This window comes from Penicillium chermesinum (assembly GCF_028974085.1).
Source record: "Penicillium chermesinum strain IBT 19713 chromosome Unknown utg000003l:1.0-5111272.0:1.0-5115320.0, whole genome shotgun sequence".
Taxonomy (NCBI): domain Eukaryota; kingdom Fungi; phylum Ascomycota; class Eurotiomycetes; order Eurotiales; family Aspergillaceae; genus Penicillium; species Penicillium chermesinum.
In genome coordinates this window covers 632,967-659,029 of record NW_026695313.1, presented here as the reverse complement: position 1 = coordinate 659,029, position 26,063 = coordinate 632,967, and the positions used below count along the sequence as shown (strand labels likewise).

Here is a 26,063-nt window from a genome sequence, read left to right as displayed (position 1 = left end):
TCTTTCGGACGGTATCGGTTAGCTGTATTTTCGTGTTTGATGGTAGACACGAATAAATGATGGAAAGATATGCTTGAAGTTCAAGGGCGTGATGTGCTCACACGAAGGGTGGGGTGGTGAGAAGACGAACGATCCTTGAGAAGGAAGAGATTAAGTAGGATAGAAGATTCTGAATGTTGTTTGTTGTTGACATTGGAGGGGCAGGTGACTGAGTGCTTGGACTCCCCAAAACACAGAGACTAGGTCTGCCAGGCTTCTCAGGCCATTGAGTGCCGCCTACAAGCTTGTATGTATGATCTCGAATTGGGCCTATTCTGATTTGGAAAGAAAATTGTCGAAGGTCAACGGCATAACAGATGCCATGGTATTCCTCTATGCATGTATAATACATTTACAAGAAGCTCGCTTTCTTCCGGGAGGCGAGTGTCTTTATTTGATGCTATGGAAAGACTCGTGGTCTAAGGTGCAGCACATGAGTGGCCTTCACCGTCGTCTGGAACTTCACGTTAGCAAATTGCAGCACCATCAGGGTACAATTAACTTACTCCGAATCATCTTCCCAATAGCCTGGACGACACTGACACCCATAACAATGATGCCAAACCCGACGCATAGATATGCTGGGATCTTTTCCTTTCGGCTAGCACTGCTGAGTTTGATATAACAAAGGGGCGGGAAAATGTACGCAAGGGACGCCGCGCTTGTTGCGCCAATCAACTCAAACACGCTGCCAAGATCGCACGTTATCAGTGCTAGCGCGACAGATGTCATCACGAGGGAGGTGGTAAAAATAAGATGTCGATGCGCGTTGAACGGCTCGTCCGGGAAGTAGTAAGTGGTCATAACCGAGCGGCAGACAAATGCCTCCAAAGGGAGGGTTGTCAGCATGTTTAACCCGAAGCAGCTATCTACTCGTTAGTAGTTATTACCGCCTCGCATGAAATCTGGGGTTCCTTACAATCGTGCAATATTGACCACAACATTGTTGGATGGGAAATTGTTGAGAACATTGCCTTGAGTTTTAGACCCAAAGGAAAGGAACCCAGCTATTCCCATGGCAAGGCACATCGCCAAAGAGATTCCAGTAGAATAGTGGGTCACGATAGCGAATCTGTCAAGGGTAGGTTTCTTCAAAGACCCGTAGATGAGTAGGCTATTGTGGTCTGCGCAGAAGTTAGCGGGTACAAGACACCATGTCATGATATCAAGTCGTACGTACGGCAAACAAATGCTGTAAAAGAAATTAGCAAGTTGCAATAAGCAAAAATCATCTAGGGTGAAGCAGCTCACCAAACGATATGACACCAACTGCTTGGAAAACCCCCCAATTCACGAAAAGGAGACTTTTGACTTCGCCTCGTGATTCGGAGGGGACTCGAAACCCTTGAGTGATGACAGCTACCACGATAACTAGCATACTGACCAGTGCCAGGGCCGACGCTTTCGCTAACTGCTTGAACATAAGTACACACAATTGAGAGTACGAAGAGATTGCCTAACCTTCGCAATGTCTCTGTAAAGTGACAAGGGATAAGAGACACCGAGAACAAACAGCACAATGACCGCCCGGCGATCCGTAAGGAGCCACAAGAAGGTGATATTCCTTAGAGACGGAAATAAAGTATCGAAGATGTGAGGAATCGTGTCGCCGACGATGATACAGAACGCAACCATGCCACCGAAGGCAAAAGCCCATTGCGCAATTGATATGGCAATCAATCCACCCTTTCCGAAGCAATGCTGCATTGTTGCTTGGAACGAGTCTGCTCCGCTCAGCTTCGAATTGACCACGATCAAGCGCACGGTCCAGTCCACCGTGACTGTCAAAGCTGTCAAAAGCACAATGCCCATTGTGAGACCAGCCTGACGCAGAGCATATGGCTGTCCAATGATACCCGCTCCAATGATACTATTGGCCATGTTCATAAACGCCATTTTCATCCCGCTCCGCGGACGGGCGTTCTCCAGGTGGTCCTCCGGGAAAAAGTCGTCTGAAGTGGCGAGAGTGACGCTGGGAGCTTCAATGTCGGTCAAGAGCGGCACCGTCTGTCCTCCATTCCGCCTGGTTCTGGGAGACCCATGCTCGCCAAGCTCGTAGTCCTCCTCGTCTAGCCATCTCGCGTCTTCGTCGGGGCTGCGGGGATGGCCATTGGAGTGCAGCTCGTCGAGGTCTATGTTTGACCCTTCATCGAGATCGAATCGCACACGGTTTGTGGTCCGAGGGGTTCGTCGCTGCCCGTCGGGGGCTGGTTGCGATATGGAGGATTGTCGCTTTGAATGCTTTGGGTTTGTCGGGGGCAATGGCGTTGAACTGGGGGGAGCATGATTTATGAGATCTTCAGGTTCCTGGATGGGTGAGAGAACCTGTAGATCCTCATGCTCATCGGCAAGGAGGGGCTCGCCATGCTCCTCATCGCCAGTCATTGTTGACCGTACTTTGAGAAAGAAGCAGGTGGCTTGAGGCCAGCTTATGACGCATGCACGTGATCAGTATCGATAGTCGATAAGCGCCGATCCCGCCGTGCATGGATGTGGTGCACGGTGGAGATCTGGGGAAATGTACCTTTGTGGTTCCTGGGATCGCCAACCGTGGGGTTTTCTGGAAAGTTTTGCGTGTGCCGTACCTGAATGGGTACCTGAACGAGTTTGTTCCTCCCCCTTCGGCACATGCCTTGTCTATGCATGGAAACGGCTTTAGGCTGGCTTCTGCCGGTGTCAGAGAGCATGATCGGCAAAAGGCACTCGTTTATACTGCTAGCTGCTTATCCCCTACGAGTAGCAAAGCACGAGGGGGATGGGAATGGTGCCTATGTAATCATGGTCCTAGGCAACTAGTTAAATAAACCAATGGTACCTTCTTACGTCATGCTTAACTTGTGAGTTCATCCCGCCTGAGCCTCTTGCCCAAAGGAGACAACACAACAAAATCCCGCTAGCGCCAAGCCCACCATGAAAATCACGCATTGCACCCATGGACAGATGATTTTCCACCCAGAATAGAGTTATATCGAACTCGATCCCTCTTGTGGGCCCGCCTTGGTCACTGCGCCTTGCAGCGAGATTCAATAACTTCCCATACGCGCTTCAAGATGCCTTTTTCTTCCCCATTGCCTCAAAATATTAGATTATTCAAATGGCCAATACCGCTCATACTCAGCCTTTTCCTCATCCGTCTCAGCCAGGTACTTCAAAGTCTGATCCTTAATATCGTCAAGAATTGCTTTGCAATCATCGTATTGCTCCAGACCGATGAAGCCTCTCTGGGGCCACAAATTACCCATTCTCTCCTTGACCATCCCAACAAGCTGTGTTCCTGCTTCTGCCCCATCGCAATCCAGTCTGATGCGCTGGAAATCTTCTCTCGAAAAATCAAAGGGGAATGGAATATCATCTTTAACGGCAGGTAGTTCCGCCCATATGTCCTTCAGATCGACTAGAAGTGATAGGAAATGGGCCTCACCGTACTCAAACATTCGGCAGGCAAGGGACATCAGGCCGAACGCTGTAGTTTTTCGAAATTCGGCTGCTTGATAAAGATTTGGGTTTTTGGCCCACATAAGGTTCCGCCACCCAATAAAAACATTTAGGTTCGTGAACTCTTCTAAGGCTGCGAATTGTTCATCTGCAGAAAGCCCAGAGAGTTCCTGTAATGGCACTAGATCGAGTGTCTTAGGCTCAGGGCCATCTAACTCGATGAATGCTGGGTCGGGGCTATGATAAAAAAGAGGCGAGATCTGACAAGATTGCCAGTCGATAATTCCTGTAATCTTTCCAGGATTAAGCGGGTCCACGAGAATATTGTCTGTATGCAAATCATGATGCCAGAGAGACGGGACGTTGATAGCGGTATCGCTCGGGATCAAGATATCAATAATTTGCTGGAATAATTTCAAAGCAGTGATTTTCTTTTCCGCGTCTGGTTGATAAAGCCCTGGGCCACAGAACATGGTAGTCTGTTTTGGAGGTCTCAAAGATTTGATTGCCAGTGTCTCTCGTATTCCAATTGCGTGTAGATATTGGGTTAAAGAATTCCCTATAAATATATTCGTAGCTGTATAATTTTAACACAAGATACAACCTACATGGTCCTCTCTCGATATCCAAAGTAGATCGGCCTGCATCGACCCAGTCCCGGCCTATAGTCGGGCCAACAACAAAGTCGGAGTCTTTGATAATCATACCATTCTTCATGATATGGTTATCTACCAGTGGCTGTACATCCTTTGTGTAGTACAGGCTGCCATAATGTGAGAAAGAAACACTTAACCATTCTTTCTGGAGACTTGTCATAGCAAGAAGCCATGGTAGCCTTTCGGATAGTTCCAAGGTTTCCCAGACTTGAGATAATGGAACACCTTCAATTTTATCCATTATGATGAATTCGGCTCCAACAGGGTGTGATTTTGCATGCGAGTTCCATGTGTATACATGGGGTGTCGGTGTCTGAAGGATACTTCTGGCCTTCCAAATTCGTTAACAAAACTTTCCATAAATAAAATCCAAGATAAACATACAAAGTCCATCGTGGCAACTTCACTGGCGGTAGTGAAGTGTGGAATACCAGCATTCGGGTTAGGCACCTTTGCAACGACTTCTTGGCCATTTTCCATAGACATGAGGAATGCTTTGTTGAACATGCCATCCGGATACTTCTTGATAGAAACGCATCGAGTAGCGCCAACCGAGTCTGCTGCGACTTGTGCGAGCTTGTTCATGTCGAACCTAACCTCTCGTTCTCGCAGGTTCTCTGCCTCATCCACGATAAAGCGGCCGCGCGTGAATTTGAAGAAATCATCATTACGATTCCAATCTGTTCCAGCTTAGTGATATGTTAATTTGCGTCCAGATAGGAGTTCTTGCCTTTCTGAGGAGAATTCATACTATTGAAGCGGTGATCGTAGGAGAAATTCGAAGCTCTAGGAGTTGGACGGCAACATTGCTTCAGACTCAGTTTGGGACGTTGGTAAGGGCACCAAAGACGTGCGGATTGGATCCAGCACATGTTTCCAGAAAGATGAATGAGTATGATAATGCCTGCTTCAGAACTTTAACAGCACTGATAGCAGGTAAATCAAATTAAGAAAGAACCCAAACTTGGGAAGAAGAGGGAAAGGTATTGATTCAGCGAATTCTTGCTATGCCAACCGAAAGGTGATACAAGTGTCGTGAAGGAAAGATTGCTGGTGGCCCCGGTCCGATATTCGACACAAACTGAGCACGTGACCAGGCCTAGACGCCAAGTCCCTTTCTTAATAACATCAACTCAAACAAAACTGCTGGCGGGATGATGACAGAGGGCGTGAATGGGTGCAAAATAGTCAAGGTCCTGGCGGGCGGTGAAGCATCCGCTCGCCCTCCAAAGGTACGAGTGAAAGGGCGGCCGTTTTTGGCGTCGATTCGACAGACTCTCGTATTCTAAATGTAAAAGTAGGTTCACATGAAGAAAATAGCGTCACGCAATTCATTTGTAAGTGCTTTAGCGTAGTCTGTTGTGTCCTGCTTGTACAGTCATGTGCGGCCCTGCGTGGCTAATGGGGTCCCGATTTGCGGGTGAATCTTAGACTTCGAAAATCTCAAAATATCCAAGTTCCCCGGCCGTATTTGGCTATTGGCCCTCAGGGCTGCTCTATACAGATTTCCTTATATTCAAGTGTTGTTGTCCAATGGGTCCCTCTGATAATGGCGCATACCATTGATCTGGGACATTGCTTCCTTCGCGATGCGCTGCTACAGCTTCAGCTTCACTTTGCTGCAAAGGCTGTTGTGAAATGGCCTAGAGCTACTGGAGCACTGAGCTTTTTGAGCAATTCAATACCCATGTCTCAATTGGACTCTTCTTACTGGGTTATAGAAGCACCACAAGTGAAGCTCACTCTTCTCGTTCAGCTTGGCTCTGGGCTGAATGCTATGGCATACTCATTAATTCCCCTTGTCAAGAAAGGCATCTCGGAATCAGACGTGAGAGAATTGAGGTATGCGTAACCAAAGGTTGCCTTAGCTAACCTCCTTGATAGGTTTGGTCCAATCTTGGATTCGAGATTACACCTACGGAGAGTGATGACCTCTGGTCACATCGCGGTTCTGACACAGGCCATTCTCTGGCATTTTTTCTTGTCAAGTCCCACAGAGCTACTATGGGAAATGGCAGGGCCTTGCCTGATATACTGCACAATCCACCTGATTCGTTCCCTCCGTCGGAGATACCCACCGTATCGCTCGCAGAAATCCATTTGGTACTTGATTATACATATTGCCCAAAGGCCGGAGAAGGGTCTCGTATTCGCTCCTCGGGAACAAGCTTAGAGAAGCACCCTGGTGTTGACATCTCTCCGTATGAAGAGCCCTCCGTTTGCATGCCTGGGTTCATGCGCTGCACAGCAATGAGCACGAGAACTGGTCCCAGCGTTCGCTCGGTTGGATCTGCACACGAAATGCTTCCCTTGCTGGACTTTGCTCTCCAAAAGCTAGTCTCCGGCTCTCCTGAAAAACGACAGGAAATTAAAGTGCTAGGAGAAGATACGCTGGAGAACTTAGCAATACGCGCCCCAGTCATCTTCAAACAAGGATACCGTGATGTGTGTGGGCGATTCCAATTCTTCCTAGTCCTGGTTGCTAAACAAATAGCAGGCTATGAATCAAAGAGCGTTATCACTTCCCTTGATTTCTGATGCAATGTTCTCGGTTCTAGGCAACATAGCAGGCGCCATGCCTAATGGCTTCAAATCGGCCGTCGAGACGTCACTCTGGCGTATCGCTCAAACCGGTCTCCGCAAGACCAAGGTGCCAAAAGCAAAAGCAATCTTCTTTCCAAATCTCAAAGCTGAACATAATGAGGATTCGGATATGCTGGACGTTGACTTTAATTGGGAAGACTATAAATTGTTGGAGTCGTTTCTCCAGTCGGATTACGAGTCCGACGAACTGCTCCTCGACAGCCAGAGTGAAGCAAGCTTTGAGCAAATTTGTGAGTCGCCTGAAACATCTCAAAGCAATCTGTGCCTCGATTATGCTCCGACGGAGGTTCCTAGTATAGACTCAGATGCTCTTCTCATGGATGGCTATCCTCCATATCTTGGAATTAGTGGGAACCAGCTTTCGTTTTATCCCGGCCATGAAGATTATATGTATCTAAGCAGGTAGACATCCTAGAGCACATTCTCAAAAATTGATTACTGGGACTATGACAAGCCACCTTTAAGGTGAGTGTCCTCTTATAGATAAGACAAGCTTGAGTATATTCTTTTCTTGGCTTCTTGTGTGTGGGGTTGTAAATCCGGGGGGAGTTGAAAGTGGAGCCCGATCGTACCCATTCCCCTGGCGCGAAACTACGAACAAATCCCCGAAAGCCGTAACCAAAGGTAGGAATGCAAGATCCCCGACCTCCTTGCTGGGATGAGGTCAACCTACGAGATCTTGTTTCCTTGGATCCCCGGCTCCGGTACGCTTGGACCGTAGGGTCAAGGCACGCGGATTTCACTTTCCAGGCTAATGTAGTACGCAATCAGCCCCCAAGCATCCAAGCATTGGCATTGGATGATCTTTTTGAAAGGCTGTAATAGAAGAAGAACCGCTATCTAGGGACTGCTACTTGAAGAATCCTACCATTCCGTCGGAATCCTGCCAAGCCATTGGTAACATTTGCCCGGCGGGGGCCTCACGACGTTCCGCCCCTGAAACAGCTCCTTTTTAAGGCTGAATATAACTGCGCCACCACAAAGGAATCTGCTGATCATTGATAAAGGTCTTGGCTTCATTGCTCTATTGATGAGCCCGAGACGATCATCAATAGGGGGTAGGGTGTCATCTCAAACTCACCGGTCGTCGAAACCAGACCGAGCAAACGGGATTCGCTCGAAGGGGAAAACCGATGCGTGAAAGGCCAGCCCTGGTGTGCTGTCGAACAAGGTACACACGTGTGTCTCACCGCAAAGTGGTGGTCATGGGATTCAATCGCTCAACAGAACGGGTCGATCATTCTTAGCGTGATCCTGATTCGTCCGTCCAGGGTTCTCGAATCGCGTCCTTAAGAGGGAGCCAGTACGAAGAGGCGCCACTTACCGAAGGTGGATTACTAGTAGGGATTTTGTTCCCGGCCGTTTCCCTGGGAGAATTCTCATTACTACCCCGTTATGCAGCCTGAGGGGTTTCCCAGTGGCCGCCCAATAATGGCCCGGGGAGCAGGGGCGTCCTCCGGGAAATGATCGCCCTTGGCCCGGGCGGGGGGTATTCAGCAGTCGAGTTAGGCAATATGGCATCATCCCCAGGGGAAGTACCGGAAGGTCCTCCGTAGGCCAGAATCACTAGATTGGCTGTATCAAAGGTACTCGGGGACTTGAGTACTTCGCTGTGACACCACTGACTACGTAACCTTTTTTTGTTCTATCCCCGCTTTTCGAAACGACGAGATCAGAGGAAGTGTTGAGGCCAATAATTCCCAGATATTTAACATCGTGCTCGAATCTACCTCTTGGATCTTATTCTGCCTATCGTGCTGATTTGTACCCCCTCGATCTTATCCTGCTCAGGTGGAGTACGTCAAGACTTGGCCAGGCGCCACGCGTTCATTGGCCGAAACACTCGATAACGGGCCCAGACCGCCAAGAGTGGGTTCATAGCTCCCCCAACGATTCCCTAAGCTGCTCTGCTCTATAAAGGGCGACTGTTGACGTTTGTCCTGGTCCGGATACACTTTTTTTTTTCTTCTGGTACTACCTGCTTCCCACATATACTACCTCACGCTCGTCTACCCATTTCCCCCTTTCCACATATCCTCCACATCAAGTAATGGCCGCTCCTCGATCAACTTCCCTGCGTGCCCTGCGCCAGGTCACTCAACACTCTGCTCCCCGTCGTTGCCTTCACATCACTGGCGTTCAGTCGGCCCAGCCCCTCAACTCTGGCGACAAGGCCTCTCTTTATGCTGCTCGCAGCCTTCCGGAGCTCAAGCAAGAGTGCCAAAGACGTTCGATCCGTGTCGCTGGAAGCAAATCGGAAGTAAGTTGATGGCTGCATCGGATATTATGGGATATCGATCTAACCTTTGTAATAGCTCATCGAGCGCCTCTCTAACCACGATGTCCTGCAATCCCGCGCTTTCAGCATTGCCATGCGCCGCATCAACCCCAATGCTTTCTCTGCGTATGTACCGACCAAGCTTACCTATTTACAACCTCGATCTAACAATCCTCTAGCCCTTCTGCCCGCCTATTCAACACCTCCCGTTCCTCAAAAGCCGTCGGCGATTCCTCTACAGTCGACTTCGTCTACATGCCTTCCTTAGCCGACCTTGAAGCTCCATCTGCCCGTCCCCCTCAACAAATCCCGGTCCTCCCCGATCTCTCCTCCCGCGGGGTCTCGCAAGCCCCATCCGCCCCACCCATGAAGCCCCAGATTTACACTGTCGCCGGTGCCGGCGCTGACGTCGCCGCCAGCCCCATGAGCGAAGTCGTCGATAATCACGCGGTCGACATTGACCCGTTCTCCTTGACCGAGGCTGTCGGTCGCTCAAGGGCCGGGAAGAGATCCAGCGCCAGGCCAATGGCTCAGGCTCTAAGGAGCCCGGTATCGTTCAGGAGCTCTGGTCTGGATTCTTGGACGATGTCCTCGGACCCAAACAGTCTTCTGCCCGCAAGTAGATCGCTGCCCGGTCTTGAGTGGCGGTTGAAATACGGATTCTTGCTCACGGCTCACGAATCTACTTTGGTGCTTGCCTAAACCTTACTCGTTTCTATATTCTTTTCTTGGGATTGTTCGGTCCGATTGTTTGAGAACTAGCGTTTTGATGTAATATTGTCTACCTTCCGCCCTTTGGGCTCCTGCTTTCGCCATTGTTGTCTCTCGGGGTATACCCCCTTCATGATCAATTCCATTTGTTCCAGAGACAGTCATTGGCCGCTGCTGTGCACAAGCTCCGAATCAATGAATTCGTTGGATGATTACTCTTCTTATTGACTCATCGTGTAGACTTTAGCCTGTCCCACCTCCATTTTACCGAGGTCCAGTAGAAAGCCCTACCTCTGGGCCCTAACAATTAGGAAGCAGAGATCGTCTATCCGATTTCCCTCGGACCTTAAAAGCGCTAGATCCACTTGCCTTCCGAGGTCATACGGCCCGGTGCTTCTGTTGTCTGCCCGGGGACTGTAGGCGAAATTTTGCGGGTGAAATCGGCTTGGGGATTACCGGGGGATGACGTCTTCCCCCGGGGATTCTGGGGAGCCTGGTTCATTAACCGGATCAGATTATTGGGGTTTAATTTTACACATGATTTCTCTGTATAGCTTCCTGCGTTTGTGGACTCGAGAGGGGTGGAAGGGTGAAGGGTCGCCGGGGTGCATTGCATGTGCTCGGTCCTCTCCCGCTGTCATTCTATGCAGGAGGAATTAAAGACTGAATTGAGTTCGGATTATTGAATCTTCACCTTTTACAGAATCTTCTGGTGATTTTTAGGCGAATGCTTTACCACGTAATCCGTCTATGAGTGGTTGTACTCAACTCATGTTACTATTCAAATTGGCCGGCCTCGGTAGTTGCTGGAAGATTAGTATGGCTCACAAATATACAGTTCCCTGGCCAAAGACAGTTGCAGAAGTTCGGATAGTTCTCAGGGCTTTGCCTCCTAGTAAGATCACGCGCTGACGGTATTGAGACCCTTATTCTACGTATTCATTCTATATCTGGGTAAGCTGATCTGATGATCACCCTATAATTCCTGGCTGGTGTCCGCGGATGTCATTGACGTTCCGGTCTCCTCCGGTCAGCCTCCAATGTGGAGGTCCACACTGGTACTCCATCTTTAGCAGTCTCGATTACAGCACCTATTACTAGGAAATATTAAAATTATCTTTTACTGATCAGCATAGCTTGAATTGCAACCTTGGGCAACCTTGAAGCCCCAGGTAATGGCGAGATATATCAATGACTTGGCAATGTGACATGTTATGCCAATGGGGCTACAGGTATTACTGCTCAATGACATACCATTCATCGTAGACATGTCTCTGAAGTATCAAATATTATCAATACTCGGCGACTGGAAAGGTCCTTGCTATCCTCGATAATACTACACGACTCATTTCACTATGCCTCGCTTTGCGACATGTGATTTCAATCGATTTAGGGCGTTCGCGTGGGCTAGACACGAGACCAGCACCAAGCGTATAGCCGACATGCAGATGGATTCTCAACCCTAGTCAGACGCCGAGTCGGGCTGGTTGCACAATGTGGCCGGCCCTCCGTACATAGAATGCATATACCCCCATGCATCACTAAGTGGCTGGAGGGCGTGCGCCACTCTCCGTTACAGCAAAAGCAACGGTGCAGAATGCAGCCATGATTGGGCTATGTGAGAAAGCACCTGTGGAGCGAGACTCAATATCGAGTCTAGCATACCCGCGCTACTTAAATTGCCAGTGCGATAAACAAGGACGTGTGCTGTGGGATTGGACACAGACTTCAGCCACGGTTTTCTGGCCAATTGGCACTCCGTGCGACCCGCAGGAAGAACAACTTGGCGGGACTAATTCTTCATGGTTCATTGCCCCCCTATGTTCCTGATAGCTCACTGATAAGCATTTGGTCAAGGGGAAAGTCACGGATGGGAGGGTCTGGAATAGAACGACTTGTTTCTTTGAATACTTCTCGCCGACCTGCCATGTCCGTCGGAAATTTTGGTCATCGCAATCTCATCCTACAGTAGCAACGAGCTGGCGACTAGCGTGCACCTAGCTCCGAGCGATTCAGTCGATCCCAACTGCGAACAGCGAACGGGTGGAGCCACGCTACCCCAGTCCAGTCTCAGACCGACTTGTCAGGGACGTATTTTCCTCAGTGGTTCTTGGGTGGGACCCCTAATGTGCAGTTCGGTCCCCCCTCACGTCAACACTGCTTCTTTTCAACCTCCTGGTGGCTTGTTCGCTACGTCGTTCCTTTGGTTCTTGGGCATTTAAATTGCTTTTCTGTTGTGTTTTTGGCTGCATCTTAGTTACTGTTCATTTCTTTTCGTCCTTTCTGTTTTTTTGCGCAACTACGCAGTCGAACTCCTGAATCGCCCCACAAACCGTTCCTCTCCACCAGCTCCTTTCAAAGACTCGAAATTCGCCGCGGGGTTGAAGCACTTCGCTTGAAGAGGTCCAATCAACGCTTCTGCTGTCCGACAAATGCAGCCCAGAGCCCAGCGTATTGAGATCCTTTAAATTGGATCATGCGTTTCTCATCATGCCTGGTCATTGCGGGCCTGTCGTCAAGCGTGCACGCCTTTTACCCATGGGAAATCAAGGTAGAGGAGTCTGTCGCTCTCAATAGTCGCGACAATGAACGTCGATTCATGCCATGGAAAATCAAGGCAGTAGAATCGGAGGAGGAAAACGCCGACGACAAGCCGTTCACCTTAGGCATCAAGAAGGCCCCTGTTCGCCGCGACGACAAATACACTATCATCCGAGCGAACGACCCTACGCTGCCTCACAGTGCTGCATTGGACCAGGATGGTGCCGACTTCTCATACTTCTCTGTCGTGGAGGTCGGCTCGCAGAAGACTCAGATGTGGTTGGCTGTTGACACTGGGTCTCCGAGCACATGGGTGTTTGACTCGGCCTGTACAGATACAGTGTGTACAAACCACCATACATTCGACTCAAAAGCATCCACTTCCTTTATCTCGAACAATTCTGAAATCTCGATTGGATATGGCAGTGGAACTATTAAGGGTGGTCTGGGTCAGGACACTGTGTCGATTGCCGGCTTGAATGCGACTCTGTCATTTGGACAGGCGACGTCGGCGAGTCAGACATTCAACAATTATCCAATTGATGGAATTCTCGGCCTGGGACGCTCCAGGACAGCGGGTTGGAACATCCCATCTTTTATGGATGTCGTGGGCCAATCTGGTGTTCTCCCAGCGAACCTTGTTGGCTTTAGTCTTTCGCGTGCATCCGAGGGTGGCTTTGATGGTGAAGTGAACTTCGGTGGTGTCGATACCACCAAGTTCGACGGAACTATCTCATATTCCACGACTGTCACCGACATCTGGAGCATTGCCCTTGATGATGCTTACGTGAATGGCAAAGCTCTTGGTTTCCAGGGAAAGATTGCTACCATCGATACCGGGACCACCTACATCTTGATTCCACCCAATGATGCGAAGATCCTGTTCGCTGCCATTCCTGACTCATCGTTCTCAGGTGGAAATTGGGTGGTTCCTTGTGATGCGAGCGCAAAGTTAGAGCTCTCATTTGCAGGAATCAAATACTCCATCGAGCCCGAAGACTACATTGGTAGCCAACACCAAGGCTCCGGGTGTGTTTCCACCATTATCTCCCAGGAGTCGTCTGGGCCCGACACCTGGCTGGTCGGCGACGTCTTCTTGAAGAATGTGTATTCCGTCTTCGATTTTGACAACGCACAGATTGGCTTTGGCACTCGAAACGCTACTTCTGTGCCCGGCAATGGTACATTCGTGGTGCCGACTGCCACTGCGACCACCCTCACCACTGTTGCACCGACCGCGACCGCGACCGGCACCACCTCATCGTCAGAGTCGCCATCCCCCACACCCATGAACTCGGCATCATCATTTTCTATCAGCTTGATTCCGTCGATCATGGTTGTTGGCATGGCATTGTTGATTTAAAGCTTTGCCATTCCCTAGCGAGAACCTCATGAGTCCATGTGACTTTGCGACATTCCACCAGCCTTGTCCATCCCAACTCGCAGATCCCATCCTTTGTCTTCTTCAAGCGTCCACTATTGTCTATAATAATGAGTCTTTACTCATGTTTCTTTTCTTCCTCACGCCCATATCTGTCTTTTGCCCCGATACCACTTTCACATACTGTTTCTCGACTGCCCTCGAGTCCTTACACATTCTTTCCATGCATCTAGAGCTGCTGTCTCTTTGCAATATCCCGAAGGTCCACTGCAAATACCTAGTCTTGGACATTTAATGTACATTAAGAATCCACTACTTCACACGATGGATCATACCAAGAAATGTATTATTCCAAACCTCCAATGTTCCGATCTTGTACTCCATTAACCCCCTAGGGAAAAGAAAAGCAACTATGACATGGACACTACCCCATCAACACCATAAAACCCTTCGATCATCGGCCGACAAAACCCAGCGGTCGCCCGGTCATCCGTCCACACGCCCCCCCCCTCCCCGTCTTTTTCTGCCGCACACTAACCGCTTTGGGCCGTCTCGGACCGACAGGATGACCGCGCATACTGATATCTCTCTTGTCATTATTCCATTGTCTGGACCAACACACCATGCTCGGCGTCGGAAGAAGAGCTGCCCTGTCGCACCGCAAGTTCCTGGCGCTCGGCCCTACAGCCCACGCTGTCGCCGCAGCGCAACCTCACGGCTGTCAGTCCAGAGATTTCCATGTTTCGCCGAGAAACGCCGCGTCAAGGCCAACATGGATGCCGATGCGGGTGAAGACGCCGTGGATTGATGCCCTGACGCAGAGCAGGGAGGCAGCTCGGAATGCTAAGGAGGGCGGGCCTGCACCCAAGCCTGTAAAGCCGGAGCTTACGCCAAAGCGCATGTCTGATAGCTACTACAGTGCCGTAGGTTATTTGGTCTCTTTCTTTGAAGTGGGACAAGTTGGATGGAAGCTGACTAGTGGATGTAGGTGCTCCCGTTGGCTCAAGACAAATGGCTCTTAGACACTTATCTCAATGCCTCGGGCAACATTCGGTATGGCAAAACCTATGAGAATAGTCTTGGCATAGCTAATGCTCTTCTAGACTCGGTTCTCTTCTGATGGACCTTGATGCTTTGGCTGGTGTCATTGCATACCGTCATACTGGTGACGGTGTCACTACAGTTACTGCTGCCGTTGACCGGATCACGATCGAGAATCCTCTGATGGAAATTTGCGATCTTGAGCTCAGTGGCCAGGTGACCTATGCGACGGGAAGATCCAGTATGGAGGTCTCGTGTCAAGTCCGGAAGAGTCGTCCTGAGGGGCAGGACCCTCAACCAGAGGACGTTCTTATCACCTGTGCATTCACAATGGTGTCTTTGGACCCTGTTACGAAGAAGTAAGCGTATCCTCCAAAACTTCCGCAACTATCGGTCCTAACGGATATGTCCTAGGCCCGCCTCCGTCGCTCCTTTGATCCTGGAAACAGAGGAAGAAAAGCGCCTTTTCAAAAAAGGCGAAGAGAACTCCCAGGCCAAAAAGGCTCTCCGCACGCGCAGTCTCCTCGAGCAAGCCCCCAATGCCGAGGAGAGTAACCTCATCCACTCCATGTGGACTAAGGAGATGTCATACCTGAGTACGTATAGATTACTAGACACCCTGCATCGAAACCCGCATGCCCTAACAAAGGAATCAGACCCCGAAGCCCCGGCAACCCGCCCCACAAACTTGGTTTTCATGAGCGATACCGTCCTCAAATCCGCCATGATAATGCAGCCACAGGACCGAAATCGCCACAACTTCATGATCTTCGGCGGCTTCCTGCTCAAGCAGTCCTTCGAGCTCGCCTTCTGCTGTGCCGCCTCCTTTTCGCACTCTCGCCCCAACTTCCTGGCCCTCGACCCGAGTACCTTCGAGAATCCCGTCCCGGTCGGCAGCGTGCTGTACCTGCGGGCGACGGTGGCGTACACGGAGCCCGAGGAGCGCGAGGGTGACGCCACGAAGTACACGAAGGTGCAGGTCCGGGTAGACTCGAAGGTGCGGGATGTGGAGCACGGGACGAAGAAATCGACAGGGATGTTTAACTACACGTTTTTGGTAGAGCGGGATGTGCAGGTTATGCCGAAGGGGTATGGGGAGTTCATGCTGTGGACGGATGCGCGGAGGAGAGCGAAGAATGCGGCTGCTATTGAGCCGGCACATAAGTTGAGTCCATTGCGCAGTATTAAGGATAGTGTTACTGAGTAGTGTATTTCAAGTTTGGGGGAGGCGGGTTGTTGGGCTGTATATATCTGCCTCTCCAGGTGTACTGGTTCTTGAGCAGAGAGGCTGAGTAAATGAACAGACACTTGATTTCGCATAGGCGTATTTTGCCGAATTTGGAAAAACTTCTATACCAGCAAGACTAGCCGAGAAGAGCCGCACGATGAGCTTTCAGCCTTGCAAGAAGTTGAAGTGTTAATCCATTGTAATTCTCGAGATTCATTGGCCCAGAAGTGCATCCAAGCTGGCGATACTTGGAAATCACGCGACCACCAGTCGGAGATTGATGCCGAGTATGTTCGCATAATCCTGTTGTGGTCCACTTCCCACTGATGACGTTGATCCCTGCAGGAATGCAGGAAATGTCAGCTTTTTATAGTCTGCCCAGGGTGGAGTTCAATGGGCTGTTCGGCATCTCGGCATGGACATTCGTGCGACAGTGGCACCGCACCAGACGACAGAATGGAGCCCAACAGGCTAGGCAGCTCCTCGAGAGCCCTGTAGTATTCTGATGTGCCTCCTAAAATACCCAGCCTTTCCAAGTGTCAGCCCCACTTCTGTAGCTTTCCCAACTGGTACTGCAGATCGACATGCAGATTGTGACGCTAAAGGCCGCTCAGAACCCGCTCGTACTGTCCAACCCACGATCGATCTACACTCCGTTCGTAGACCGCTGCTATGCCGAAGTGAGCTACTCCGGATATTTCAATGCCGAAATAATACTCCACTGAAGCTTGTTTGCTGATAAATACGAAACATTCTTGCAGAATAGTGCTCAAAATGGAAATAAAGGTGCCACTGTCCTCTTCATCCTCCCCCATCGGGCGGAACTCGGCATTGTCTTGATTGCAGGAAATAGAGTATAAAGGGGATCTAGAAATCCACGGGGTCTTGAATCAGGAAAGGCAGCCACAAGGTTCATCACTGTCGTCCAAAAACATCCATCTCAGCCTCATTCCATCACTACTAAAGATCATGGGCTCCCTCACGCCGGTTTCCTACGGGAAGCGCAACTGCGTGGACCTAATCGATGAATACGCTGCGACCGAGCCCTCGCGCACTGTCATCTCTATCCCGCGCTCCAATTCCGATCCCACCCAAGGTTGGCAGGATGTGAGCTTCAGGGACTTCGCCAATGCCATCAACCGCTACGCGCATTGGATTGTCAGCACAGTTGGCCCCGCTAAAGAGGGCGAGTATCCCACCATCGCTTACATCGGCCCAAGTGACGTTCGCTACCTGGTTACAATGGCCGCGACGATAAAAGCGGGGTACAAGGTATGTTCCACGGAGTCTCTCACGCTGGGGGGGGGGGGGGGCGATCATGCATCGAATTGGGTTTAACGGGAGGAATCTACATAACAGGCTTTATTTATTTCACCGCGGAACAACCTAGAGAGTCAGCTATCGCTGTTCGAAGCGACGAACTGTAATTGGGTGCTGCATACCCCAGAATACACCCAAGCGGTGCAGTCCTGGCTGTCATCGCGCTCGATGAAAACTTCATTGGTGGGCAGCATCAGCGAGATCTTTTCTCCCGAACCGGTTCCTGCTTTCCCGTTCCAGAAGCCCTCCGATGAGATTGAAGACAAGCCTGCTTTCGTGCTTCATACGAGTGGAAGTACTGGGATTCCAAAACCGATCATCTGTCGCCATGGTAGTCTTGCGGTGGCTGATGGATATCATTTGCGGCCGGAATTCGACGGCTATCCCCATATCGTATGCCATTTTGCTAATGTGTCAGATCGGCTACTCTGTACAAGTGAGCTTATTCCTTTCTCAAAAGCTTTTCACAAGCTGTTTCCTACATGGTACCAGTAGCTAACTATATCCAGCGCCCTTATTCCATGCCCTTGGTCTTTACCTTTTCATTAGTATTTCGATCTACTATGGAAAACCTATGGTCCTCCCATGCACAGACTTGGCAATGACACCCGACTCGATTGTGTCGCTCATCAAGCACGCCCGCGCCGACGGCATTGTTATAGCTCCTTCGGTTTTGGAGGAGATGAGCCACGAAGACGCTGACACGGAGGTTCTGAAGGCTATGAAATGTGTCGTCTTTGGTGGCGGTAAGGTTTCCCTTCTCTACTTTGTCAGCTTAGGCTGACTCTTTGGTGTAGGTGGCATGGCGTCTGAAGCTGGAGATAAACTGGTCAAGGCAGGAGTCCCGATTTTCAACGTGATTTCAACTACCGAGTAAGTCAAATCTACTACAGCGATGACTCAACAAGCTGACAATCCGTAGATATGGGATATACCCAATCTACGCCCAGTTGGACCTGAAAGACTGGCGATATTTCATCTTCGATGACAAAACTTTCGGCACAGACTACCGTCCTGTCGACGAGGCTTTCGAGCAAGTTATTGTGCGTCGCGACAAGAAGCCCGGCATGCAGGGTATCTTCTATACCTTCCCCGATTTAGCGGAGTACCATACAAATGATCTGTACAAGCCCCATCCGACCAAAGCCCACCACTGGATGCACGTTGGACGTGCAGATGACGTGATCGCTTTCTCCAACGGTGAGAAGCTAAATCCGGTCACAATTGAACAAACCATCAGCGCGCACCCAGCCCTCAAGCGTGCTGTTGTGGTCGGCCAGGGTAAATTCCAAGCGGCTATCTTCCTGGACCCCCTGGAACAACCCGAAGATGAAGCCGCTGCTCGAGAGCTGATCGAAGATATCTGGCCTACCATCGAGAAGGTTAATCAACAGACTGTGGCCCATGGACGTATTGCGAAACACCTTGTGGCGCTTTCCAACCCCAAAAAGCCCATCCCGTCTTCGGCAAAGGGCTCGCTCCAGCGTGGTGCCTTCTTGAAGCTCTACAAGGACGAGATCGATGCCTTATACGATGATAGCAAAAAAAGTGCAGCGGTGGAGCTTTCCCTGGCTAGCAAGGAAGCACTGACTGATTCCCTCAAGAAGCTAATTACGACGGCTCTCGATGTTGAAGATATTGAGGCAGATACGGACTTCTTCGGTGCTGGTATCGACTCTCTTGGAATCATCAATTTAGCCAAGCTTATAAGCGACGGACTGCGACAAGCCGGTGTTCCTTCAGACCGCACGAAGGTGGCTACTCGAGCTATCTACGCCAACTCCACTCCCGAGAAGCTTGCCGCATACCTCCTCGCCCAGACCTCGCAGAATGAACCCACCAACGGCGCCACTAACGGAGTGAAAGAGTCGCAAAGAGTCTTGGAAGAATACAGCATCGGTCCGGTTCCTCATATCCCTGAAAAGCCAGCCCCCAACAACAGGGGCCAAACAGTCATCCTCACTGGCTCCACCGGCAGCCTTGGCTCATACCTTCTCGACCAACTCCAAACCAGCGACTCCGTCGCAAAGGTAATCTGCCTCAACCGAGGTGCTGATGGCCGCCAGAGACAGTTCCGAGCCAGCGAAGAGCGTGGCCTCAGCACAGATTTCTCCAAGGCCGTATTTCTCCAAGCCGATCTCTCCCAGCCGAACATTGGCCTGGAACCCGCTCTCTACAAACAACTACTGTCCACCGTAGACCGCATCATCCACAACGCCTGGCCCGTCAATTTCAACCTCTCCGTCGAGTCTTTTGCTCCCAGCATCGCTGGCGTCCGCAATCTCGCACAATTCTCTTTCCATGCGTCCAAACGTATCCCCATCGCCTTTATCTCTTCCATTGGCTCAGCGGACCTCTGGCCCGGCCCGGGCCCGTTCCCGAGTCCTCACTCCCCGACTTCGCACTCGCCTCGACCGGATACGGACAGTCGAAGCTGGTTGGCGATTTGATTCTGCAGCAAGCCACCGAACACCTCGGCGTTCCCACCGCCATCATCCGCGTAGGCCAGATCTCCGGCCCGCGCGCGGAGAAAGGAGCTTGGAACCGACACGAATGGCTTCCTACAATCATTTCTTCGTCCTTGGGACTCGGCAAATTGCCGCGTGACCTCGGAGCTTACTCGACAGTTGACTGGGTCCCTGTTGAAGATGTTGCGAGCGTCATTTTGGAGATTTCGGGGGTGTTGGCTGAGCAAGCGCCGAAGGATATTACGGGACACTTCCATATTGTCAACCCGGCGCATGTGCAATGGAATGAACTTGTTCCGGCTGTGGCGGGCTTCTACGAGAAGCAAGGGCGCAAGCTTGAGATTGTGGACTTCAAGACCTGGGTTCGTGCCGTCGAAGAGGCTCCGGCTGACGGGGTCGAGATTCCGGCCGTGAAGCTTTTGGATACTTATAAGGGGCTTGCGGATACTCCTCAATCCGAGGGCTTTGCTACAGCTAAGACGAGGGGTGTGAGCAAGACCCTGGATCACTTGGGTCCTATTGATGCGAAGATGACGGAGGCGTGGTGTCGGCAATGGGCGTTTTAGTGTAGGAACTCCACTTCTTGTTTCAGTAGTCTTATGTATATTGAATTAAAGAAATACCAGAAGAAAGCCTTCATAATAGCCTAGAACATGCATTCGGCCCTACATCAAGCCACATTCGAGTATTTTTACTTTCTGTACGACGTGCCCTCCCTTCCCAAAGTCCTCGAGTTACTTCAGGTGGGGGGGCGTAGATCGAAGCTGAGATCTTTTCGATCGGCAAAATGCCAACCCCAATTCCTTGTGAAATCCCAGCCCCAAAGATACAGACATCGCCTCTTTAGAGCACCGGCTGGACCCCGCGAGGAGTTTTAGGCAACTCTATCATCGAAACAAAACCAAGAGTCTCAGATCCTACACCACGCTTAACACCCCCATGAAACCGCCTCTCGCGTGCAAGAACTGCCGAGCCCGCAAGAAGAAATGCGACCGCGCCTACCCCGTCTGCTCTTATTGTCTGCGGTAAGTCCGGGGTCTCCCTTAAAGGATTCAAGCGCATCGCTCATTTCTCCTTCCCAGGATGCGCAATCGCTGCGAATACCGCATCGACGGGCACCCTGACCGGCCGACTCGGCCGGTGGTAGCCCTAGTGCCCCCAGCCAACGGGACCGATGGCACCCAGCGCGTGCGCTACAACGCCGCTATGTTCCTGGGCTATCCACGCCAGTCTCTCCCTCGCCCTCCTGCGTGGCCGAGCACGGCTGTCGGGCCGGAAGTGCTGGACTATGTGTTTGGCAGTGGGATCGAGGAGCGGCGGTGGCTGATTGCAGAGTTTATACGGACGGTTGATCCGTGGGTTCCGTTTATCCCGCTCCAGGAGCTCCAGACGAGGCTTCTGGGTGAGAAGGGCCAGATGGCTGGGGAGGATGTGCTTCTGCTGGCGTGCATCCGACTGAATACGGAGCCCGTGCCTGGCGGCCAGCCGGTGAACCGGGCTTATTTGGCTGTGAAGTCGAATTTTGTGAGCGCGGAGATCTATTGGACGCTGTCTATTCGGCTTTTACAGGCGCTGCTGTTGCTGCTGATTTATGAGCATGGGCATGGGGTGTACCCCTCGGCTTATACGACGCTGGGGAGCTGTGCTCGGTATCTTGCGGCGCTGGATATCAACACGGGGTCCGAACAGGAGTATTCGCGAGATTGGATGAGTGGAGAGGTGCGGAGGCGGCTTTGGTGGTTCGTATATGTGATGGATCGGTGAGTCGAAGTCTCTCCTTTTTTTTTTTTCGGGGTGCTGTTGTTGATCCGGGGATTACGTCTGACTATTTCGCAAAAGAATCATGGGCCTTGGTTGTCCACTTCGTCCGTTGTTGTTGAAGGAGCCCAGCGAGGATGAGATGCTCCCTTTCGGACGACCTCTCCTGGAAGCAAGAGGTACGGCATGCAGCTCCTCGTTGCGAAAGGCAGAAGAGGACTAACAGATAACAGCATCCACTACAGTGCTCGTATCTAACACTCCTCTCCCCCGCCAGTTCCAATATGGGCACATTTCGACTCCTTGTCCACGCAGCGTTCCTCGTCGGCCGCGTCGTCCAACTCCTGTCAGACCGCCATGCAGGCCACGAAGTCCTGCCCTCAAGACGAACACAGCTGTACCGCACGATCAAGGCGTTGGCCAACGTGCTCGAAGTCGAACTGCAAACGACCCTCGTCTCGGTGAGTGTTGCGCGTAGCACTCTCAATAGGTAATCTTGTTAGTAACCCACAGTCCGGCTCGTGCTAATCGGGTACAGTGCGATTTTCATGCTTTATTCCTATGACGATCCAAGGGATGCTGAGTATAGAAATGTGTACGACCTGGCGCATCCCATGAGTATTTCGGCCCATACTTGTCGCGACCTGACGGAGATCTATCTCAGTGGGGATTTGACCAGTGCGCAGAGAGCATCCCCGTTTCTCTTAGCGTGGGGATTCCGGGTTTTGAAGTATTTCTACGATCGGTATCAACTTGATGGCCACCATGAGAGCCTGGAGGCGTTGAATATCATGAGGAAAGGCATGGAAGCCCTTGGGAATAAGTGGAAACTTGCTGGTATGACTGGCATCCTAGCGTTGGATTTTGTGATTATAGCTGATATACGGACCAGAGGTTTATGCTGTGCTTCTGAATGTGGAGCAAGGATGTCCTGCACCGGATGATGCAATAACTGCAGAGCTAACGAAGTCATGAAGAGTTGATATTTGGCATATCGACGAGTACAGGTTGACTCACGATCGACAGCAGTGTTCCAAGCTCTACTGACAAAAGCACGATTGAAAGCGCAACGGTAAATACCGGCTGCGATCTAAATTCTGGTACGCATGTGTATATACAAGAAGTGGAGGAATGGTTATGTATGAGAGTCAAAAGGAGATCTCGATCTCCAAGCCAGAACCGACACCATGAAGTAAAACAAGACTCCGAGCCATGAAGAATAACTGGTTCGCCCAGTGAATGAACGCACCAGTATACAAAGGCTGTACCGAACCCCAACTCCTTCGTACCCCCCCCATTGCTGTCTCGCTCGAGACAAACCTAGGCTAAAAATTGACAAAGGTCGTTTCACGTCGTGACATACAGTGCTTCATGAAAACCCTTTTAAGGACATAGCACTTTTTTAAAACCCATAATATGCATTTTGGATGGAGCGAAGCCGCTGCGGAGACACGGTCGCTCTCCACGTTCATTGTACGAGAGGCGATGTGCTTTCTCGGGAGCTGCGAGGGCCCCCGAGCTCGAGCTGGTGGCTAAGCCAGCCAGAAATGGCTTTAGTCTGATTAGATGTACTCAGTCTGACACATGTTGCCCCCGGATCGGAAGGGGGGCTTTGTTATCAGACGCATAGGCGATCATTGTTCACTCATGACCTCCTCGATAGAATTCGAGACTAAAGACCCAGAGCCAGCACCCGAGCCAGAAATCTTGTCTCTCGGCTCGGGCGGCTGCTCCTCTTTCATGCAAGCGTTCTCAAGGATATTAGTCCATTTCCCGCTAGTTCCCGCGTGGCTGTGCTTCAAATGCTGCCGGAAATGATCGGCTCGAAAGAACTTCTTGGCGTTGTTGCACTCGCCGAACTTGTGCACCGTAGTCAGATGCTCGAACCGGCGGTCCCAGTCTGGTTGAGGGAAATTGGGGAATTCTTCCCCCGCAGTACCCGCAGGAGTCATGCGAGGGTCCTGCGGCAGTTTGGTAGTTTGAGGAGGCGGAGCCGTGGAAGGCGGCTTGGAAGTTGGGGAGGGCGGCGCAAGACCAGGAGTGACGGCGGAGATGGAGGGAGTTTTGGTGGCGCTCGGCTTCGTTTTTGTTCTTGAAGCGGTTGTTGCAGTATTGGCAGGAGTATTGCTTTTCCATCTCGTGGGCTCTTGGGGAATGTTAGAAGATGAGGAGGAATATTAAATCGGAGATAGAGAGATATACCTTAAATCGTCCGGATTGTCGAACTTCTTTGGTTTTTTGGGACAGCAATCGCATATATAGAGCCCGACGAGCTTGGGTCCGACAGGTTGGGAAGCATTCAGCATAGGTGGCATGGACACTTTGCCGGTGGCACCAGTGAGCGGAGGTTCAAGAGAGCTAGCGCCCAACACACGTGGAAGGGATGGAATAGATGCCATTGGAGGGCTGGGGTTTAAGATGGACTTCTCGTGAAATGTATCAAGATCCGAGCTTGGTGAAAGACCGCCGGGAGATGGTCGGTCGTAAGGCGAAAGGCTAGTCATACTGCTACCTCCGATTGAAAGCGTAGAAGAGTATGAGCCTGAAGTTCTAATACTCAAGGATGAGGCCGCGGACAGGGCTCGGTGACTGCTAGGTCCAGTGCTGTTCACTGTGAGGCTGTTCGTGAAGGGCTGCCCCGTGGTCCTCCGCTGAGATAAATCGCCATTGCTTGTTGTGACGTGCAGGGTATGCCGGTCGTCGTTTATTGGCTCGCGCGGCGGGGATGAAGCTCTCCGTTTCATTCCCTGCCTCGAGCTTTCGAATGGCGGAGTTGGTTCGCGAATAATAAATTGCCTGGGTCGTGCCGGCTCGTCCAGATATAATCGTGGCGCCAGTTCGTCCGAGGGCAAATCAACCTCGATGTCCGAGAATACGCCCTGGTCGTAGCTTCCTCGATTGGAACGACTTGGAAGGCTGATACTTCCTTCACGAGATGCACTGGTTCCGTGATATCGCTTGCGACCCACGCTATCGCGCATGTACTCGTAATCCAAAGCCACTGAAGGCGCGCTGCTTTCGACGCTGGGGCTGCGGCCTTCAATATACTCCTTCCAACCAATCTTCGATCGAGGAGATACCCCTCCAGACTGCGGGCTATTGTGCCATTTCACATCAAGCGTAGATCCTTCTGATGGGCCTGGAGAGGGCATATTACTAGGAGGCCGCGATGGGACGATCAATGACGGAATCGGAGACCGATTATCCGATCCGATACTGGCAGCAGCCCCGGGAGATAATGAGTTCCCAATCTTGTTCAGTAAATGTTGGTCATACGCGTTCGAGGAATCTTTGACACTCTGTAATGAAAAATTCCGTTCACCCTTCAGTCTGCGGAGACTGTTAGTTTCGGATCCAAATAAAAGACAATTCAAGCAGTTCCAAGTCTGCATCTATGCTTTCCCATGGGCACCTACATCTGATCTGAGGGAGAATTGACCGCCATTGAATTAGGAAACCCATCGTCAGTTGGTGGTGGCGGCTCAATCTTGATCTGGGCCTCTGGACTGCGTGACACCGGGGGCCCACTTTGCCGTCCTTCTAGTTCGTCCACCACCATGCGGTCGCTCCGCGGTGTCGAATCGGGTCGACGATGGCCCCCAAATAGGCTCGAATTCGGGTTTATGGGAGGAAGCACAGTATGCGGTCTGCCTGAATTCGCGTGAAGCCATCCAGCATCATATCCATTTTCGAGGTCCCGAATCCTTGGGGGCGGTGGTAAAGGAGGAGGCACAGTATGCATGGCAGATCGAGACGGTATGGGTAATGGGCCGTGGGAGAAAGGTGAATCGGACATAGTCATGGGGATTGCGGACGAATGGTGGCGATATTCGTACTCGTAGAAGCTTGAGGCGGATGTATGTCTCGGGTCCATTCTAGAACGCGGGCGACGATAGCCGATGTGATCCCATTAACCAAGGTGCCGTCAACAGATAATCCCAGGTCGAAATTCCACAGGCCAAAATAAAAAGGAAGGAGGATCGCAAGGGAGAAGGAAAAAAAAAGAGGAAAACCAGCAGATCAAATCAAGATCTGGTGTCGCAACCCCAAACCAGTTGAATACAAATGTCGTGAAACCAGGCTCAGATTCCCCAACACACCGTTCACTAGCCTCACCCCGCTTTCGATGCTTGCGAAAGAAGACCCAGCTTCTATACAGCGCGGCAAGCGCGAATGAAGCGAGGGGTCGATGCGAGTCGAGGGGGCGACGGGGTGGGAGATTTCATGCGGCTGAAGGTGATACTAAGAACGAGTCAGACTGGGCGATATTGAGAACCAAATAGGGCTGAGGGAAACGCCTACAGCTGCAAAACCCTGGTTCGGCGATTCGCCTCATGGGATGAAACGTTTGCCGCAGTAGTGACACGCACAGCCCGGGAGAAGCCGCCTCTGTCCCATAGAAACCAACCAATGGCTCAAGTGGATTTTAATCGCACATACTCTCTCGGACGCTGTTCACTCCGGGATTGGAAATTGCGCGGCAATTCGAATTGTCCGAGTTTGGGGGAGAACAAGAGAGGGCGGGAAGAAGTAGGAGCAAGATCAGGAAAGCAGAGAAGTTGGAATATGAGAATACGGTAACATGGCAGTACAGAAGTGGAAA

General features: G+C 51.1%; 9 protein-coding genes across 9 annotated transcripts; 6 read left to right on the top strand and 3 right to left on the bottom strand.

Moving 5' to 3' along the window:
* Positions 1-458: 458 nt before the first annotated feature.
* On the bottom strand, positions 459-2,424 carry N7468_003143 (putative amino acid transporter; the record flags this gene model as incomplete). Its single annotated transcript, XM_058472440.1, has 6 exons — positions 459-493; positions 546-904; positions 959-1,163; positions 1,220-1,231; positions 1,291-1,450; positions 1,501-2,424. The coding sequence occupies 6 exons, from the start codon at positions 2,422-2,424 to the stop codon at positions 459-461; spliced, it is 1,695 nt and encodes a 564-aa protein (XP_058331443.1).
* A 701-nt stretch (positions 2,425-3,125) lies between these two features.
* N7468_003142 (uncharacterized protein) lies at positions 3,126-4,808 on the bottom strand (the record flags this gene model as incomplete). The annotated part of the gene is made up of 3 exons (XM_058472439.1): positions 3,126-4,033; positions 4,083-4,461; positions 4,515-4,808. Coding segments are annotated over 3 exons (1,581 nt in total), but the record flags the coding sequence as incomplete, so codon positions are not given.
* Positions 4,809-5,679: 871 nt separating this feature from the next.
* N7468_003141 (uncharacterized protein) lies at positions 5,680-7,140 on the top strand (the record flags this gene model as incomplete). Its single annotated transcript, XM_058472438.1, has 3 exons — positions 5,680-5,958; positions 6,015-6,575; positions 6,628-7,140. The coding sequence occupies 3 exons, from the start codon at positions 5,680-5,682 to the stop codon at positions 7,138-7,140; spliced, it is 1,353 nt and encodes a 450-aa protein (XP_058331441.1).
* Positions 7,141-8,784: 1,644 nt separating this feature from the next.
* N7468_003140 (SAP domain-containing protein) lies at positions 8,785-9,635 on the top strand (the record flags this gene model as incomplete). The annotated part of the gene is made up of 4 exons (XM_058472437.1): positions 8,785-8,994; positions 9,050-9,138; positions 9,192-9,495; positions 9,555-9,635. The coding sequence occupies 4 exons, from the start codon at positions 8,785-8,787 to the stop codon at positions 9,633-9,635; spliced, it is 684 nt and encodes a 227-aa protein (XP_058331440.1).
* Positions 9,636-12,199: 2,564 nt separating this feature from the next.
* Positions 12,200-13,627, top strand: N7468_003139 (pepsin-like aspartic protease; the record flags this gene model as incomplete). Its single annotated transcript, XM_058472436.1, has 1 exon — positions 12,200-13,627. One exon carries the CDS (start codon positions 12,200-12,202, stop codon positions 13,625-13,627), a length of 1,428 nt encoding a protein of 475 aa, XP_058331439.1.
* A 641-nt stretch (positions 13,628-14,268) lies between these two features.
* On the top strand, positions 14,269-15,893 carry N7468_003138 (putative acyl-CoA thioester hydrolase; the record flags this gene model as incomplete). The annotated part of the gene is made up of 4 exons (XM_058472435.1): positions 14,269-14,568; positions 14,634-14,698; positions 14,749-15,045; positions 15,101-15,893. 4 exons carry the CDS (start codon positions 14,269-14,271, stop codon positions 15,891-15,893), a joined length of 1,455 nt encoding a protein of 484 aa, XP_058331438.1.
* A 990-nt stretch (positions 15,894-16,883) lies between these two features.
* Positions 16,884-20,268, top strand: N7468_003137 (uncharacterized protein; the record flags this gene model as incomplete). Its single annotated transcript, XM_058472434.1, has 6 exons — positions 16,884-17,186; positions 17,274-17,670; positions 17,744-17,980; positions 18,032-18,107; positions 18,157-19,539; positions 19,584-20,268. The coding sequence occupies 6 exons, from the start codon at positions 16,884-16,886 to the stop codon at positions 20,266-20,268; spliced, it is 3,081 nt and encodes a 1,026-aa protein (XP_058331437.1).
* Positions 20,269-20,641: 373 nt separating this feature from the next.
* N7468_003136 (Zn(II)2Cys6 transcription factor) lies at positions 20,642-22,435 on the top strand (the record flags this gene model as incomplete). The annotated part of the gene is made up of 6 exons (XM_058472433.1): positions 20,642-20,727; positions 20,785-21,462; positions 21,585-21,639; positions 21,694-21,950; positions 21,999-22,297; positions 22,353-22,435. The coding sequence occupies 6 exons, from the start codon at positions 20,642-20,644 to the stop codon at positions 22,433-22,435; spliced, it is 1,458 nt and encodes a 485-aa protein (XP_058331436.1).
* A 659-nt stretch (positions 22,436-23,094) lies between these two features.
* znfA (putative C2H2 finger domain protein) lies at positions 23,095-25,334 on the bottom strand (the record flags this gene model as incomplete). Its single annotated transcript, XM_058472432.1, has 3 exons — positions 23,095-23,587; positions 23,663-24,790; positions 24,877-25,334. 3 exons carry the CDS (start codon positions 25,332-25,334, stop codon positions 23,095-23,097), a joined length of 2,079 nt encoding a protein of 692 aa, XP_058331435.1.
* Between the last annotated feature and the right edge of the window lie 729 nt (positions 25,335-26,063).